At 37.2% G+C, this 16,752-nt stretch overlaps 1 protein-coding gene across 5 annotated transcripts in view; it reads right to left on the reverse strand.

Moving 5' to 3' along the window:
* Positions 1 to 271: 271 nt before the first annotated feature.
* Positions 272 to 16,752, reverse strand: part of LOC103475675 (actin-binding LIM protein 3-like) — a 71,699-nt gene continuing 55,218 nt past the window's right edge. Inside the window, exons 11-22 of one of the 5 annotated variants that reach the window (XM_081615471.1) lie at positions 16,614 to 16,725; positions 16,270 to 16,374; positions 13,982 to 14,032; positions 12,068 to 12,202; positions 11,521 to 11,585; positions 11,076 to 11,220; positions 6,530 to 6,559; positions 4,457 to 4,515; positions 3,482 to 3,548; positions 3,369 to 3,376; positions 2,870 to 2,950; positions 272 to 2,269 (exon numbers count right to left, since the gene is read on the reverse strand). In XM_081615471.1, coding sequence (XP_081471597.1) covers positions 2,156 to 2,269; positions 2,870 to 2,950; positions 3,369 to 3,376; positions 3,482 to 3,548; positions 4,457 to 4,515; positions 6,530 to 6,559; positions 11,076 to 11,220; positions 11,521 to 11,585; positions 12,068 to 12,202; positions 13,982 to 14,032; positions 16,270 to 16,374; positions 16,614 to 16,725 — 972 coding nt within the window. In that variant the 3' untranslated portion in view covers positions 272 to 2,155. The other 4 variants (XM_081615469.1, XM_081615467.1, XM_081615470.1 and 1 more) reach the window with 4 other exon arrangements.

Consider the following 16,752-nt stretch of genomic DNA (forward strand, 5'->3'; position numbering starts at 1 on the left):
ATGGTCTAATCTGTAAGACCCCGTTAGAGCAGAGCTGCCTTACTCAAACACCTGCAACTTTTAGATGCATTTCTTGCATAATAGAGAATTTAGCCACTATATTAGGGTATAATATGCAATTAAAATTTGTCCTACAGTACTAAAACATTTCAGCAGAAGCACTGAAATAATGTTTTATTGTTTCTTCTACATGTGTCTCATAATTTGGAATAACCTCCAAATGAACATTTTCAAGTTACTCAATTCAATAAATGAAATTCATTGCACACAGTGTGGTTTCATGTTTTTATTTCTGTTCATTGTGATGATTATGGCTTTTAGCTTAAGAAAAGTTTCTCACAAAATTATGAAAAGAAAATTATTCCATAATGTCAAGATAAAAATAAGATTACCACAGAATACTTTTTGTAAGCTTACAAAAAGCCTCTGGCAAAGTGTGTAAAAGCTGTGAAGGTGAATTCATGATTTATTACAGCAGCATAATCTCACAATGAAAAAAAAATGCTGTTGCTCTTTTATGAGGAGCTTTGGAGGCTTTATTTTTTGTTTCACTCACTCTCCTCCTCACTGGCCAAGATGAAAAGCAAATACCAAAAAACTTCTACAAGGATAAATGAACAGTTGTAAAACAGTTGTCGAGGACGCCAATAATTATGACAATTAGTTTTGTAAAAAAAATAAAAAAGATAAAGATGGATTTTTTTCCCAGTCAATATATTCAAATTAAATTTAAAAAATGAAAGAAATCACTGACTGTATGCTACTGCCATATAGAGTAATATTTCTTTCCTTAGTTTCTTTTTTTTAATATGTTATTAGCTGTGCAAATTAGGGCAGTGCATGTATGTCTGCATTTAAAATAGATGAAAATCAAATGAATGCATCACTATAAATCACTGGAGACAGGCACCAGCACTTCTCGCAACACCTCCAGGGATAAGCATATCGAGTGTATTTGATAAATGGATAGATGGATCATTATAAATCATAATAATTATTTAGAAGCTGTACTGAAAGACAGGGAATTGTAGATGATAAATAATAAAAATACCTCCAACAAATACAAAATAAGAGTTTGAGTGTGATAATATTGTAAAAGTGATAAATTGTTGCAATCTGTAAATCCAAATACACACACACACACACACACGCACACACACACACACACACACACACACACACACACACACACACACACACACACACACACACACACACACACACACATTTGTTTATGCAACCCATACGGATTTAGTCACATCTCTTTTTCTTATTTCCATTTTTATCTGAATTCTCTACTCTAAATATCCTTCATTAAAATATAATGCTATCACAAACACAGACTCATTATCAGTCAGCCTGATTTATGTCAGGATTCAAGTGCTCAAGAGAGACTAAATTAGCTTTCTTTAAATAAAACCCATCAACATTTTAGGCAATAAACCTACAACTTACTTTAAAGTTCTGTACACTCAGAGCCACATCCCAGCTCAGTCACATTTACTTTTTTTTTTTTCAAACCACATATCAGTAAATAGTACAAAAGTCCTAATGTTGATATGGCTTCAGATAACCTCGAGTAGAAATTAAATACACAATTACACAATACAAAAACATTAGAGAAGTTTTGGTTTCCAGTAGTTGTAATTTATAAAAACCATAATATTTAGTAACTTTAACTCTTAGATTCTCAGAGTTTATTTTGCTATGACGTTTGCATGTCTTTGAGGGCAGTTTCTGGGTAAAGTTGGATCCTTTATCCTTCTGATCTACTGATTTTCAAAACCAGTATCACATTTCAACATTAATCTTTCTGCAAGGCAGTACCTCTGACTATGACTGGAACACACTGCCACCTGTTGGTGCAAGACGGGAAAGCAGCTTCACACTCAGCATTACTGTCTGCTACAGCAGACAGTAATACTCTGTTGAAGCATTACTACATTTCTTGCAGGCTTCTATCATCCAGTTTTGCCCTTGCTGCCCTTACAGTTATTGCTAAATAAACCTTAGTGCATATCAGTTGCAACTTGTCAGACCCGATGCTTTCTGTTCAGCATACAGTCCAAGTGAAATCTTTTAGGAAGCAGCATTCAGAGTGTTGTTGATGTTCCATCTGGACTGCAGCTGAATCGACTAGGTTTTGTGACTTTTCCTAAAAGAGTCGGACCCGTTTCTTCAGTTCGTTCTTTTTCCACTGAGCCAGGCGATCAAAGGCAGACATGGACATGCCAAAGACTCGATAAAACTCTTCTGGTGAAAGGTGACGCTGTGAAAGGAAAGACGAGAGGAATAAAAAATGATCATAATGCTGCAGGCAAAAAAGGAAAGGCTATGAAAAAATGTAAGTCTTCTGGTATAATTTACAAAACCAAATCAGAACTGACTAAAATTAATATTGGAAGGTCAAAGCTTTAAGAAAAAGACAAGGATAGGAAATCAGACAGAAAGCTGGTTGGTTCTGGATTCCTTTTATTAAAACGAGTGGTTTACCTGCACCTGTAAGTATTTGTAAGCTCAAATAGTTTTAATGTATTTTAGTCAATATTTGAACCAACAGGCAGCCATATTTTGCAGGTTGTTTCTTGGCACCATGAACTATGTTTTCCTTTGTCATATACGTCAGTGCAAAGCATATGTTAACATATGTTAATATTAGCATGTTCATTGTCATTTTGATAAACACACTGGTAAAAGCTCTACTTCAGTGGAAGTTGTAGCTTTTGTTTTAGTGAAATGAAAAAAAGAGCTGCTATGTGTCCAGTTATGAATTAAATAGTTCCATGTATTTGCTAAGCTGCAAAATCCCAATACTGTCAGCAAAAGAAAAGAAGTATTTAAATAGAAAATGAAATCAGAAGCCATTTACCTCCAGACGGGCTCTGTCCACGTCGCTGGGAAGACGTTGCTGCCCTCTTACCGACACCATCAAAGCTTCGTATGGGTAGATCTAGCAAATATAACAAAAACACACGAGTACTTGTCTGTTTCTGACCTATTAATATTTACAAATGAGTCATTAAAAACGTGAATACTTAAAATAGCTGACATTTTAAGAAGGCTCTGACCCATTATCTGGCAGATGAATGAAAGAAGTGATGTCCAAAGCAAGGTTACAGTTCTAAACTGAAAATAATTATTATTTTCAATTTTCTTTTTATTTTTGCATATTATTTCCTATTGTTGATGTTTCTTTACGTTTGATTAGAGTGATTCAGACCCTAAGAATAAGACCTTTCACTAAAGGGGGGCAGTTCTGACCAGTCAATATTAACTGGCTGAGCATCTTTCTCATCCGTTACAGCCTGATCCAGACTTTTCCCTCTAGGCTCATTAACGGGTTTCTCGCAGTGGCTGCTGTATTTTACCTTGTATTCTGAAAGACAACAAGAAGAAAAGGAGATAATGGTGAATGAGAACCTCAGATACTAACACTCAGAGCAAAAAATGCATCAGGAGGCTTTAAGCTTAACAGGCTTACCTCTTATCTGCCAGTTAACTGCATTACTGCTGTCGTACTGGTAATAATCTGTGTCCGCACTCCCAGGCTGTGGGAGAAGAGCAAAAGCAGATTGGACCATACGACGGAGTTAAAACTAGGATAATTCAGCTGTCCAGAACGCAGCAGAAACCCATGAAGCCAGCTTATTGTTGCTTCCAAAATTTCATCTTAATAACACAACACCACTTGTCTCCCTTGGTCTTGGAAAGTAAACTATTACAAATGAGTTTCAGCTTCAGCAGGCAATGAAGGACTTGGCCCAGTTGTTTCTATCGATGTCTTTCTTTTGTTTTCTTGCCCCAGTCGGTGCCGATCATTTCGCCTCTTCATTTCATATACTTGCAAACTTGAGCACAAAAAGAAAGGAATTCTGCACTTGGCTAATTATTTTTGTTGTAACACTTTCTTTGCTCTCATACTGTTGAAAAGCTTGTTTTTGCTTTTTCTTTATATTGTGCTACATTTATAGGTTAAGCAGCAAAGTAGAGCACGAGGACTGCACTCATGTACCCCTCTGTGTTTATTATGAGATTTTTCAAACCAACCAGGCCTTTGTGAAGCAAAATGTTACATTTTGGACTTTCCTTTTATTTATTAACTCATTTTCTTCAGTAGACATTTAGGTACACATTGACCAAGAGAATCAATGTTAAGAAATAAAATATGGACATAACCGAATCACAACTTGAGGGCAAAAATTAAAAGGTTTTTGCTTGGACTATGGGGTCGATTACTAATTAATCATTACAAATTTGGTGTTCCTTCAAAGAAAATTGAATAATAAGCAATTAAATTAAACCATACATGGTATTTATAGCATTATTACAGCTCCATAAATGACTTTTTTACCAGGGGAAACTCTTGGTAAACTCAATAATTCTCAAAGATTCTCAGAGGAAACAGACTGTAATGAAAGCAGGAGGAGCTCATGCTCCATAAACCACGACGGCGTACCCTGTTCAGTCCATTCCTGCCGTAGCCTGGCAACGAGGCAGATTTGGCAGTATACGAGTCTGGAAAAAACAAACAGAAAACCACAATCAAACCAACAAAAACGCGTATTAACTCACTCCAGACTTCAGGGCTTTTTGTTCTTTTTGAGAGGAGCAAGATGGCCAACTATTAAATCGTTTTAATTCATATAACAAAACTTTTAAATAGAGTCAAATCTTGTTGAAGATATTACCTGCTTCCAAATACAAAGACATGTTTCATGCAACAATAAGCCACCATTATTTACCACTGACTGTTATGCATTTATTCACAAGGAGGCATCGACTAAGCTTATATGCAGACAGTGAATGGTAGTTGCTCAGAATCACTGGAATCCAAGCAGCTTCTCAGCAGAGCCTGCGGACATGTTGCTGGAAGATTAGAAAAGGACTTCTAATCCGTCTTTGTACCACAGTCTCTGAGAATATCCTGATGGTGAAACAATTCCTACAATTTGGCTGAAAATTCAATGCAGGAGTGTTTTTTAAATCACACACTGTAAACTGCAGCTTCATTCCTAAAGCATTCAATAATAAATCCCTCAGGAACATTTGAGTCTCCGGTTGCACAACAATCAAACGGGGGCCATATAGGACATGATGAAAATCTACAAATGCATGGATTTCTTTTTGTTTTGCTGGTTCTACATTATTATATTGAAACAGTAAATGCCCCTCTGTTCCTCACAGATCCAGCATCTTTGAGGTCGGTGATGGATTTGCCGCCTGTACTGCTGCATCAGTGCCAGTAGAGGGCAGTAGAGTCTCACATTAACCGTTTTTCCTCTCTTCCCTTCCTTATTTCTTTCTTTTTCCAAGTCTTCATCATTGACTCCTCCCCTGATATTAACTCCCCACACCCACCCATTCCTCACTTGGTCTATCTTTTCTCCCTTGTTCATTTTCATGTTCAGAGGAATTGGATTGCACAGCGATGCCAGAGAGCTAGAGGCAAGAACGGCATGATGCAGCAGAATACTGACAGGTGTTTCGAGTCGACATAAAGAACGTGAGTTCTGCCACCAATAAAAGCATCGAAACTATTCGCCTTGGTCATTCAGTTAGATCTGTTAGATGGTTTGGGAATTCAGGGGTCTAAATTTCCCAAATAAGAAGTAAAAAATAAGTTAATGTGTTAACTTAGATCAGGTCTAATGCCTCACCTCATTTAACTTTCCTCACCCTAAACCATCTACTCTTCCTGTTTAAAACCCTAATATTTTTTATCTCACTCATTCTTCTCAGTCCTGTTTACAACCTTTTCCCCCTGAGTTAGACAAAATGAAATCCTAATAATCTCTTCTTTTGTCCCAGCCTTCTTCTCCAAACTTTGTAAAAACTCCTTCTATGTAGCTTGGTTCCATTTAATATGATTCCATTTTAGAAACTTATTAAATTCTTTGTCACCTGAAGTATCCTGGGGTTCTGTAAAAAAAAAAAAATCCCTGACAATCTCCACAATCAAACTCAATCTACTCTGTGACGTTAAAATTTGCTTAGGAAACAAATCCTTAATTATATTTTCCATCCTCATTCACACACTATAAATCCCATTCACATAATTCCTGCGTTTATTTTTCCTAAGGGAATCATACAGGGACAGGAGAGTCTCCCTCTTGCAAGACGATTACTATGAGCCTCTCCAGATGCAGCTCCACCTTGTGATCCATTTATTCCCCCATGAACTAGTGAACTCGCATAGCTGTGACACGGCGCTTCCTGGTGAACATCCACTCTAATGTTGTACATACTGGGCTGTTACAAAACAGATGGCAGCGGGGTTTCAAGTCAGTGAATTTTGAATCGGTTTCCTTTCCTTAAAAAGTTGCTAAAAATAAACCTGAGATGAAGCTCCATTCATCCTCCCACCTGTAACCCTAAAGACTGAGCTGTGCTTGTGTGGCACAGCAAGTTGATAACAATCTCCCACTCAAAGCTCTGCTGCTTCTGTCACAGCAGAAACAAGAGGATGGAGAAGATGGGGGAGACAACTAGCTGAGGATAAACAAAATGCCTCGAAGAACCATAAACTCACCGTTGTCTGCACTTAAAGTGGATCTGGGGGCTGAGAAGGAAAGAAGATAAAGATTAGATGTTTTATTCTCATCAGATTCTCACTCTTAAGACACAAACCTATCTGTAATTTTTGCTCATCACATGCAACAATGAGATTGCCTTGTAAGTATGAACAGAATTTCAGAAAACTGGAGCAGGAAATGTACTTCCATTAATCATTTAGTAGAAACTATTCTCCACAGATAGCTGCAGAATCAAACTAAAGATGGAAAAAAATATCACAACGTTAAAGAAATCCTGGATTTTATTCCTGACATCTTTACTGTGCCTGCACTGCAGAAAATTAATTCAACATACTACATTAGAAATCCAACATTATGGAGGAGAAATGTTGTTTTTACTGCAATCAACTGAAACATTTCTCTTGAAGGGGGGAAAAAAAATCAAGGACAAGTCTCCAAAAAGACATCCATCCATCCATCTATCTATCTTTCAAACCAGCTTCATTTTCCTTCCATTTCCTCTTCAGGGTTGGAGGGGATGTGGCATCTATTACCAGGGCTCAGTGGGTGGGAAGGCATACAGCACCATGTAATAACCTCTGAGCTTTCTCACCATTACAACCACAAATGTTTATTCATTTTGGTGACAACACAAAGTAGCAGCAAACTGTGAAGAGGAAGGAAATTATTAATTGTTTAGAGTTTCTTACTAATACATTTTCATTCATCCTCCCATATTCTGATACCTCAAAACACAGTCGGGTGAAACCAAGTGATCCCAGAAGTCACCTAATCAGTAGATACTCAACTTGGATGCACTGTTATTATCTATCTATTATTATTATCTATTATAATCACAGTTGTTCTGTGATGGTTTGTTAGAGAACATTAGAGAACCAGCAGCTGCAGAAAGTCAAGGAACAGACCACTTTGAAGGCAACAAGACACTCTGACTGCCAAAAATACAGCATTTAGTGGAACATTAATTTGTTCCTGTGAAAAACATCAGTGGCAGCATGATGGTTTGGGGATGCTTTTCTGCAGCAGGGAGAATTTAAAGTTTATGGGAAGATGGATGGAAATAAATACAAGTAAACGGAAAACTTGTCACAGACTGAAAAACGCTTGAGACTGAGGCTAAAACTGAACTTGCAGCAGGACAACCACCCTAATTAAAACAGCCAGAGCTACAATAAAATGAAAAATTATGTGTTTTTTTTCTCCATTTGTACTGGTATAAGACATAAAATCCAAACATTATTAAAGTTTGTGATTGTGGCATCTTAAAAAGGGGGAAACGTTTTATAGCTAACAATACTTTTGTAGTAAATCAAAATCTTTCGCTAGCATCACAGAGATCCTTTTACTAAAAAGTTAATGAAGATGGTAATTTTCTTTTTCCATTTGCAACACTACTATCTTATATATTTAAATATTAACGTCTGCCTCAGATGTGTTTTATTTGATGGACTTTGAAGTTTAGAACTATATGAACATCAATTAAACACTTTACTGCCTTTTCAGATCTTTGTAGCTGAGGCATCATTGGTGACTTTGCCCACTTTGTTTGTGGAAGTAAAAGGACAACTGCTGGTCGTTCAGTGATTTCAGTGGGAGGAAAGTAATAAACTGAGCTGCTGTGGGACATCTATAAAACATCAGCTGTCATCGTGCGAGCATAATCACCATCAAAATCTACACATCATATAAAATATGAACCAGCACTGCAGCTAGTCTGCATAAATTATTATTTTTCTTTACCACGCAGGCATGCTATAGCAAATGCATTTCAAGCACAAGTCAGCAAGCTAGAATTTTCAGATTAGATTTCATGGTAAAATATAGCAGGCACAGAATAAAAAAGAAAAGCTTTGTTGCTACATTCAGAATATTTGCAATGATTATCCTCAGCTGCAAAATAAAATGTCCACTTCTAGCTGATGCAGATTGATTGACAAAACTTTTAAAGCCTGATTTGGTGCAGATATACGTGCATTTCAGAGATTTAAATGGAAACCAATATTTATGACCATCAACATTATTTTGCCCAGAAATAGAAGCTGAACACTCATTTGTTTGCTTGTGAAACCCTGGTGTCCTATTCAAAATTGGCAAAATATAATCCAAAATATAAATTAGCAAAACTATAAAATCAGCCTTGAGAGCCTGAGAGCTTTTCAACTCCATTTGGACACGTGTAGATCATTTTTGTTGATTTTTTGCCTTTTAACATTTAAATGGGCCTAATGGACTGCTGTCATCAAGAGTCCCTGTAGAAAGCCCAAGTCCTCATAACTGCTGTTGGCCTGTGTGATTCCCTTTGTTCAGGATCAAGACTAACATTAGGGGCATTTATTCTTATTAAATATAACCAAACACATCTGGATTTCCTCTAATGCTCTAAATACTTTCTCCACTTCACAGATAAATTAGGCCTGTCTACAGAGCAAACAAGCGCAAAAGAGTCTGGATTAATCTAATCTGTATAATACCAGCAGTCACCAAAAAACCCACTGTGATTCTGTACGACATTTCTTTGTGACGCCTCTTGAGCACAGAGTTCATTTCTTTCATTCGCTCTCTGACCCTGATTTCCCTCCAGGGAGAACGTCGTACATCTTCTTAGAGCAGCTCCAAATTGCTTTAGCTCCTCATACCCTCTCCCCCCTCTCTTTCTCTGTCTACTACATCTAATTCAATTTCTGTTGAATTTGCTTCCCCTGCCTCTTCTGTTAAAACCCTTCTTGCTGTTTCTGTTTTCCTCACCTGGCCTCCATCTACTCCCACCTGCTCCTTCTTTATGACTCACTCCATCTTTGCGTCGTTCTTTCAGCTGCTGCTGGCAGAGAGGGAAGTGAGGCTGAGGGAGGAGTTAATAAAGAGATGGGAAACTCCCCCCTGCTGATGCTTCGGTATGTGAGGGAAGTGTCACAGAGTCCTGGGTGACCACTTGCACTGACCTTGGACAATTTATAATTAAACATGGAAACTGTACTAAATTAGTCATAATCTATAAGTAAGTAAGTATTATTATTATAATTAGAACAAAAGTGATGCACTAGTTTGGCAAAAACAGGCCTTTTGCTTTAGGTTTTTTTTTCAGTTTGTGGCTGGGCTCTCCCTTAGAGATAGGGTGAGAAGCTCGGTAATCCGGGAGGGACTCAGAGTAGAGCCGCTGCTCCTCCGCGTCGAGAGGAGCCAGTTGAGGTGGCTCGGGCATCTGGTAAGGATGACTCCTGGACGCCTCCCTGGTGAGGTGTTCCGGGCACGTCCCACCGGGAGGAGGCCTCGGGGAAGACCCAGGACACGCTGGAGGGATTACGTCTCTCGGCTGGCCTGGGAACGCCTTGGGATTCCCCCGGAGGAGCTGGAAGAAGTGGCTGGGGAGAGGGAAGTCTGGGCCTCCCTTCTGAAGCTGCTGCCCCCGCGACCCGACCCCGGATAAGCGGAAGAAAATGAATGGACGGATGGATGAAGTTTCATTACAACAAGAAAAGTTGAATATGATTGTTTTTTGTTGTTCATTCATGCTTTATATTTACTTTGACTACTGGTGCCTAAAAGTCATAAGTCACCCCTGAAATGACTTAAAGAACACTTCAGTTAGCTAACCTTGATTTTATGTTTGCATTGCAGAGCTCTAGTGTGACTCTAAGAGGGTATTTAATCAATCTTTCTATTATATTTAGGAGAGGTTTAGCAGAGTAAAACTTTGTCTATTTACATTCAGAGATAATGTAAATACTTCCATACTTTTCAACACTCCAATTTATAATTATTTAAAAAATCATTGTGTTTTTAAAAGATAAAAAATAGATCTCAATGCAAATAGGAAGCAAGATATTTTGGTCATTAAATAACTTCCAGTTCAGTTATACAAATTACTGCATTAAATCTGCTGTGTCAGTTCAGTTAAGTATTTGTGAGACAAATATATTTTTTATAATCTGTTTTCTTTCTCCATTTTTAAATATAAAGGGAAAATAATTACATACTGCATGCTCTCTCAGTTATGAAGGCCGTGTAAGAACTTTCTAATCAAGTTAAAGCATTAAAAGATTTAATTTAGCAAATTTAATGGTGTTATATTTACCATCTTAATTTGGATTAGTCTTGAACTATGACATTTACATTTTGCCTGGATTACACAGAAAAGACAAAAGAAGAAATGTTTATTTTCAGATATTACTGCTTAAGAAAATTTTTGTTTTTTTTTAGCTCTAACTGTGTTTAGGCTCTTAAACACAGTCCTCAGTTCAATACATTAACAAAACAATTAATTACTATAAGAGAGAGAGAGGAATCTCATAATTGGGAACCTGAATCAAAATATAGACAAATAAACAAGAGTAAACTTAAAAAAAAAACATTCCCATCACATCTGTCTTTATTGCTCTGCAGTTTCCCAATCTGGACTTTTCTGAGTAATTTTTAGGACAGAAGCAGCAGAAATGCTGCCAGACAAACAAAACACTTACAACAACAAAGTTACCATGGTGCAGAGGATTTAAAATCCCCCAGTGACACATTCACAGTGTAAAGCTATTAAACACAAAGACTTACAGCCATTAAGGGAGGAGTTGTATTCCAGATTGTTTAGCGTCTCCTTGCTGTTACTCTGGGAGCTGCGCGCACTCCTCCAGTGGTTGTTGTCCTGGACCCCTGATCGTGCCTTCATCTCTTCCTTTAAGATCATCCTGCCAATTCCCTGAGTGGAGGAAGAAAACAAAATATCACAATATTAAGAAATATTTTAAAATAAATAATGTTAAAACTTCCACATTTACGTAAAACTTCAAGTGATAAAGGATTTTGATAAATGATGACTTTAAAAAAAGGGTTTTTGTTGTTACAGATGGTAGAATATTTAGCCAATAAGAAAGAGGAGAGATTCATGTTAATTCAGTGTCCAATGGGTGAGCTTGGAAACAACCTTTTAATTAGCTCACTCATAAAATATTAACACTTATTTCAATTATTAAAAGAGGAAACAATCTTACTTTCTCACCTTGTTTATATTATGATTCCACCCATCCTCTTCTCCTCCAGATGAAAACCTCCTCACCCTGGAGACTGGAGGTGAGATGGAGGGAGGATGAGGAAATGAAGGGATAAACGATGGTGAGTGAGAAGACAGCAGAATGCTAAGTTAAAGCTACGATGTGCATTTAGATGTGACGTGTCCTTCAGCTGTGTGAGGACTTGGAGCGACGTATCCTCACATATGCAAATCACTTCTGAACTTAGTAACATTTCATCATGTTATACAGACAATCGTCTTTTACTAGCACATTATGTGACATGCCAACCACTTGCAGTGAGTGCATAATGGCATTCATTTTAAATGAATTCTTATTATAAAATACTTCAAATTATATAAACATTTGTATTTAACCCCTTTCACTCTGAAATAAAGTGCTGATATCTATGTAACATTTTTACTTTTCCTTCACAATCATACATTGATTTGTGATTTCTCTCATATGAATTCCTAATTTAACATACTTTAGTTTGTGTTTGAAGAATTTTGCAGAGGTGTAAGAAGGATAGTTTACCTTTCGGAGAGCCACCATATGGAAAATAATTGGAGTCTGTGTGATAAAGGCTGTTGCAGTTGGAAGTGGAAAGGCGACTGGAATTGATGAGATTCTCATTGATCTTACTCCTGTTGGTTGGAGATGCAGGAATGTCTGACAAAAAGACAGGAAAAAAGCATACTTTAAAACTATTATTTATTGTCTCCATTCCTGCAAAACTGGAGGAGGATAAAGGGGGGAAAAATACCACAACTTTAATAACGCCATCTTGCATTCTATTATCAGAGTAACCTATAAATCTAACTAAAGGATAATAGTGCGGGGATCGTTGGCATTTTATTTTTTAGTAACAAGTCTCAGTGAAACGACAAGAAAGATTAGAGAGAAAGTGACTGTGACAGATAGCAAAGGCCATGTGTTGGTTTAAGTTACATCAATTTGGCTTTATAGTGTTTGCACAGTCGAGAGACATACAAATCCCTTCTCACATGAACTGCAGTACAAATAGGCCATATTTCTGTCTCGTTATGATATTTTTCCATAATGCAAAAATCACTTTGCAAAAATGATTCAAGCTGCAAAATTTAAATTCATCCACTCAACCCAGATCACAAACCTCCAGTTCACTCAAGAGAAAGATTTGTCAGCACTTTGGAGCCCGGCGTAAATCATGCAGAGATCTTTCTGAGGAACTGTAACTCTGCAGGCTCCTCTACTGTGCGTGCTCTGATGGATCACCTACAAACTCAGTGTTTGGCAACACTTGTTGATTTTACCTCTTAAATCACCTGCTGAATGTGTCATCTATTTTTTGATTTGACAACAACTGTCAGTTTCCTGCATCCTCAAGTCTCTGCTTTTCTTTGATTTAGTTTCAGCAAAGTCATCAGCAACCAGTTCTTGTATGTCATAAATATTATTTTTAAACAATAATTTTGGTTTGATTTGGAGTTATGGTCTCATAAGAAAATGTACAAAAATATACAGCTTTATTAAAGCTGCAGTATGTAACTTTAATAAATTGTTGTTGTTTTTTACATATTTGTTAAAACTGTCACCCTGTTGTGGCAGTAAATTATGAAACAGATAATCTGTGAAAAAAAATGATGTGATTACATCCTCCTTGTGTTCCTATTTCTATCTGCAGAAATGCACGGCTCCCGGTCAAAAACAACCAATCAGAGCAGGAGGATTGGTCCTAATCTAATTAGTCTTCAGAGAAAGACTAGTTAGATTAATTGTATTCTTTACAGTGATTTTTTTATAATAATTTTCAGTAATCAAACTACATTTTAATCTGTGAATTTAAATTGTAACTGTGATGTTATTTAATTCTATGTCTGTGTTTCTATGTCGACATAGAAAGTTGTATTTTTTCAATGATCTGCTGGTAACGTAAATTCCACCATGTTGTTTTTTTCATTGCTGGAACAGTGAGTTTCAAAATGTTTTATGTATCAACATGGTCCATAATTAATGCATTACTAATTACTAACTTAACTCAATAAAAAGGAGATACAATAAAAAAAATCCTGACAATCTGGAACCTGGTTTAGATCAATTTGGTTACTAATTTCCCAAAAATGCCTGTATAATATACTGCCATACAAATCATTTTCTATAAATAAACATGCATTTTAGGATGCTTGAAGAGAGATATGATTCAAAACGTTTGTATCATTTAGTAGGGCACCATAAATGCAAACTTGCAAAATAACAATTTGTTTTGTAAGTGGAGTCTGTGGAGGCTTTTAGAAAATGGATTTTCCCGATGACTCCACTTTAGAGACGTAGCATTTTCCATTTCATTAGGTGAGTAAAATGGTATTTTGCTGAGAAAACAATACAATGTATTCATGAATCAGCTGGTTCGGCAGAAATGAAACCTAACGTTGGTAATAAAATCCAGAACACTGCAAAAAATTCACTAACCTTGTCTTTTGTAAATGGGGGGTTTCCTATAAATGTTGCTTTCTTCAGACACTGAGAAAAACAAAATGATAGTTAGTGACTCACAGCAAGACTTAGTCTGAGAGGAGGAAGAGTTCTCTTCTTGGTCTTGAACACATTTACCATAGATGTAACAAACATGGTCCTTTCTTCCTTCCTATCTGGAAATATCTTTTATAAATATACAGTCGACTTTTGCATTAAATGCTTTCAAATAAACATAAAGGGTCAAAATCTCTGGAAAGTCGAGTCATATGGAGTCGTGTAGGTCTGGGAACAGCGAAGATGCTGCTGTGCATCCAGACAAACTGATTGACATGCAGGGAGGATGACTTAAACAGCTTTACAGCATTCAGTCAAAAAAAAGAGGAAGGTAGGAAAATAAAAGAGAGAAAAAAGCAGTTCAAGAGAGGAAGAGCCAGAGGAATGTAAGAAAGGATATTAGGAAGAAGAGGGATAAACTTGATCACTGTTCTGCATTGATTTGTATTAATGCAGAGAAATCCCCACATTCATGTCAAAATAAATCTCCAAAGGTTTGTAGCATTAAAAAAACAAAATCAAAATATTTGTGTATGTATTTCAACTCACTGAACAAGGACTGCCACCAATCCAATGTTAAGGCTACAACCCCCAGCAGACCATGACTGGTAAATGTGTGCATGTTGTTCTGTGGAGCACTTTGGATAAAAGCATGCGCCAAAAACATCTTTTTTTTTTTGCTTGTTCTTGTTGCGGAGGAATAAACAATTGCTAATGCAGGGCTGGCAAGCATCTCCAAACAAAAAACAGAAAAAATGTAGCATGCAGAGATGGGCTGAAGTGGGAATGACAAGGAGGAATCAAATGAGGGGACTGCAGTGAAAGAATGCCGGCCTTTAAAGGGAAACGAGCCAAGATAAAACGACAAAGTTCAGCATTAAATTTATACGTAAATGGTTAATGGAGAGTGTAAATTAAATTAGCTAGCATTAGTTGGTAGATAAAAAGCCTAAAAGCTTTTCAATCAGAATGATTTTCTACTAAAAAGAGAAAAAAAAGTTCAGCATCTTTCTAAATAAAAATCTGAAATTTGGCGCGTGCATATTGATTTAACTTCCAAAATTATGACAACCTATAAAATCCAGTACAAGAAGTGACCTTAATAGTAAACAATAACTACCGGTATATAATTTAATCTCAGTATAAATGCAGTTGATTAATGAGGTTTATAATATAACTTCAGAGAACATTCAGTGTCATGAAGTCAAAGAAATACGGTGATGGGTCAGAGATAAGGTCATGGAGAAGTTTTAACTTATAAAATATCTCTCAAACTTCAGGACTTTGCTCATGGAGCACTGGTCCGTTCATCAACTAAAATGGAAAGTAAGACACCAAAGCAAACCCACACTGCTTAACAATTCTCCTAAAATATCATGTCGGACAAGGAGAACACCCAAAAACCAACAAAACCTTCCCGTCTGATGCTCTACTGGAAGCATTTTTAACATAACAATGTCTCCATGTCAATGTAAGTTTAACTTACAAACTGTCTCCTGGAGAAATGTAGCTTTTATAGAAAAATGAAATAAAGACCATCTCTCTTAAGTTAACCGAACATAAATACTTGTTTTTATAAAGAAAAAAAAAAAAGTTCACTTATTTGCACAAAACTCAAACTTTTGTAGGTCAGCTGCAGTTTTCTGCTTCACACTACCTGGTGGAGATTTATCTAAGTCTGACTGTGTCCAATGGTGCATTGATGGACTGTAGAGTCAAGAAGTCCGTGTCTTCGGTAAAAATCTGATCCGAGTGTGAAAAGTCGTGTTCTTGGTCTTACACTGTGTGTCTCAGCTCTGCGTGTGTCTCAGCGCCGCTGCAATTATTACAAACCCATTATAGTCAACGAGTGTTCATGCCGTCTCCGCAAGGCGGCACGGCAGAGCAATGCGCCGCACCAATGCACAACCATCCAGCAAAAATGACCATTTTGATTTTTACAAAGAAAAATTACAAAAATACTAACACAAAATGACAAATGAGTAACTTTAATTGGTTTAGAAATAGTAACGTGTTAGATTATTAGTTACCCAAAAAGGTGGTCAAATTAGCGGCATCACCGTGTATCAGTGCATTATCTCATGATAAATAGTCAGAGAATAATAATTTGACATTTCCACAATCTAAAGTTCCTTTTCACAAATACTTCAACTGTAGTTTGAATTGCAAATGGGCCCATTCTGGTCAGTGAGCAGGGTCAGAGGTCAGGGTAATGCATCAGAGCCTACCTGGGACATGGAAATGCTTGGGAACTTGGAAGGTGGAGGAGGTGGGTGTGGTACACCTGGGCTCTGGTTGAGTGTAATATGGTGAACTCCTGCCACTCTCACTGCCTGCAGTCAGCGCAGGCAAGCAGTGACAGAACCCAAAACGTTAATGGGCCAAACAGAAAGACAGAGACTAATGAGAGACGAAACGGACTCACAATCTGATGAGTGTGTAAAGTCATATGTGTTCGTCCCTGATGTACTGCTCTCTTGAAATAACAATACACCTGCTTGTTGTGTTATAGCTTGTATTGTCAGGTAGGGACACCAGACTTTCTCTGTGTATGTGAGTCTTTGCTTGTTACCGGGGAGATAATAATGCAGCGGGGATCCTCCGTGGTGACCATGTGCAGGAGACTCTGAGAATGCAGAGCTGGAGGAAAGTCTCTTTCTCAACTCGACGCTGTCCAAGAGGTCCTGAACGCAAACAGAAATGTTTCCTTT

This window comes from Poecilia reticulata, chromosome 14, assembly GCF_904066995.2.
Source record: "Poecilia reticulata chromosome 14, P_reticulata-male-v2, whole genome shotgun sequence".
Classification (NCBI taxonomy): domain Eukaryota; kingdom Metazoa; phylum Chordata; class Actinopteri; order Cyprinodontiformes; family Poeciliidae; genus Poecilia; species Poecilia reticulata.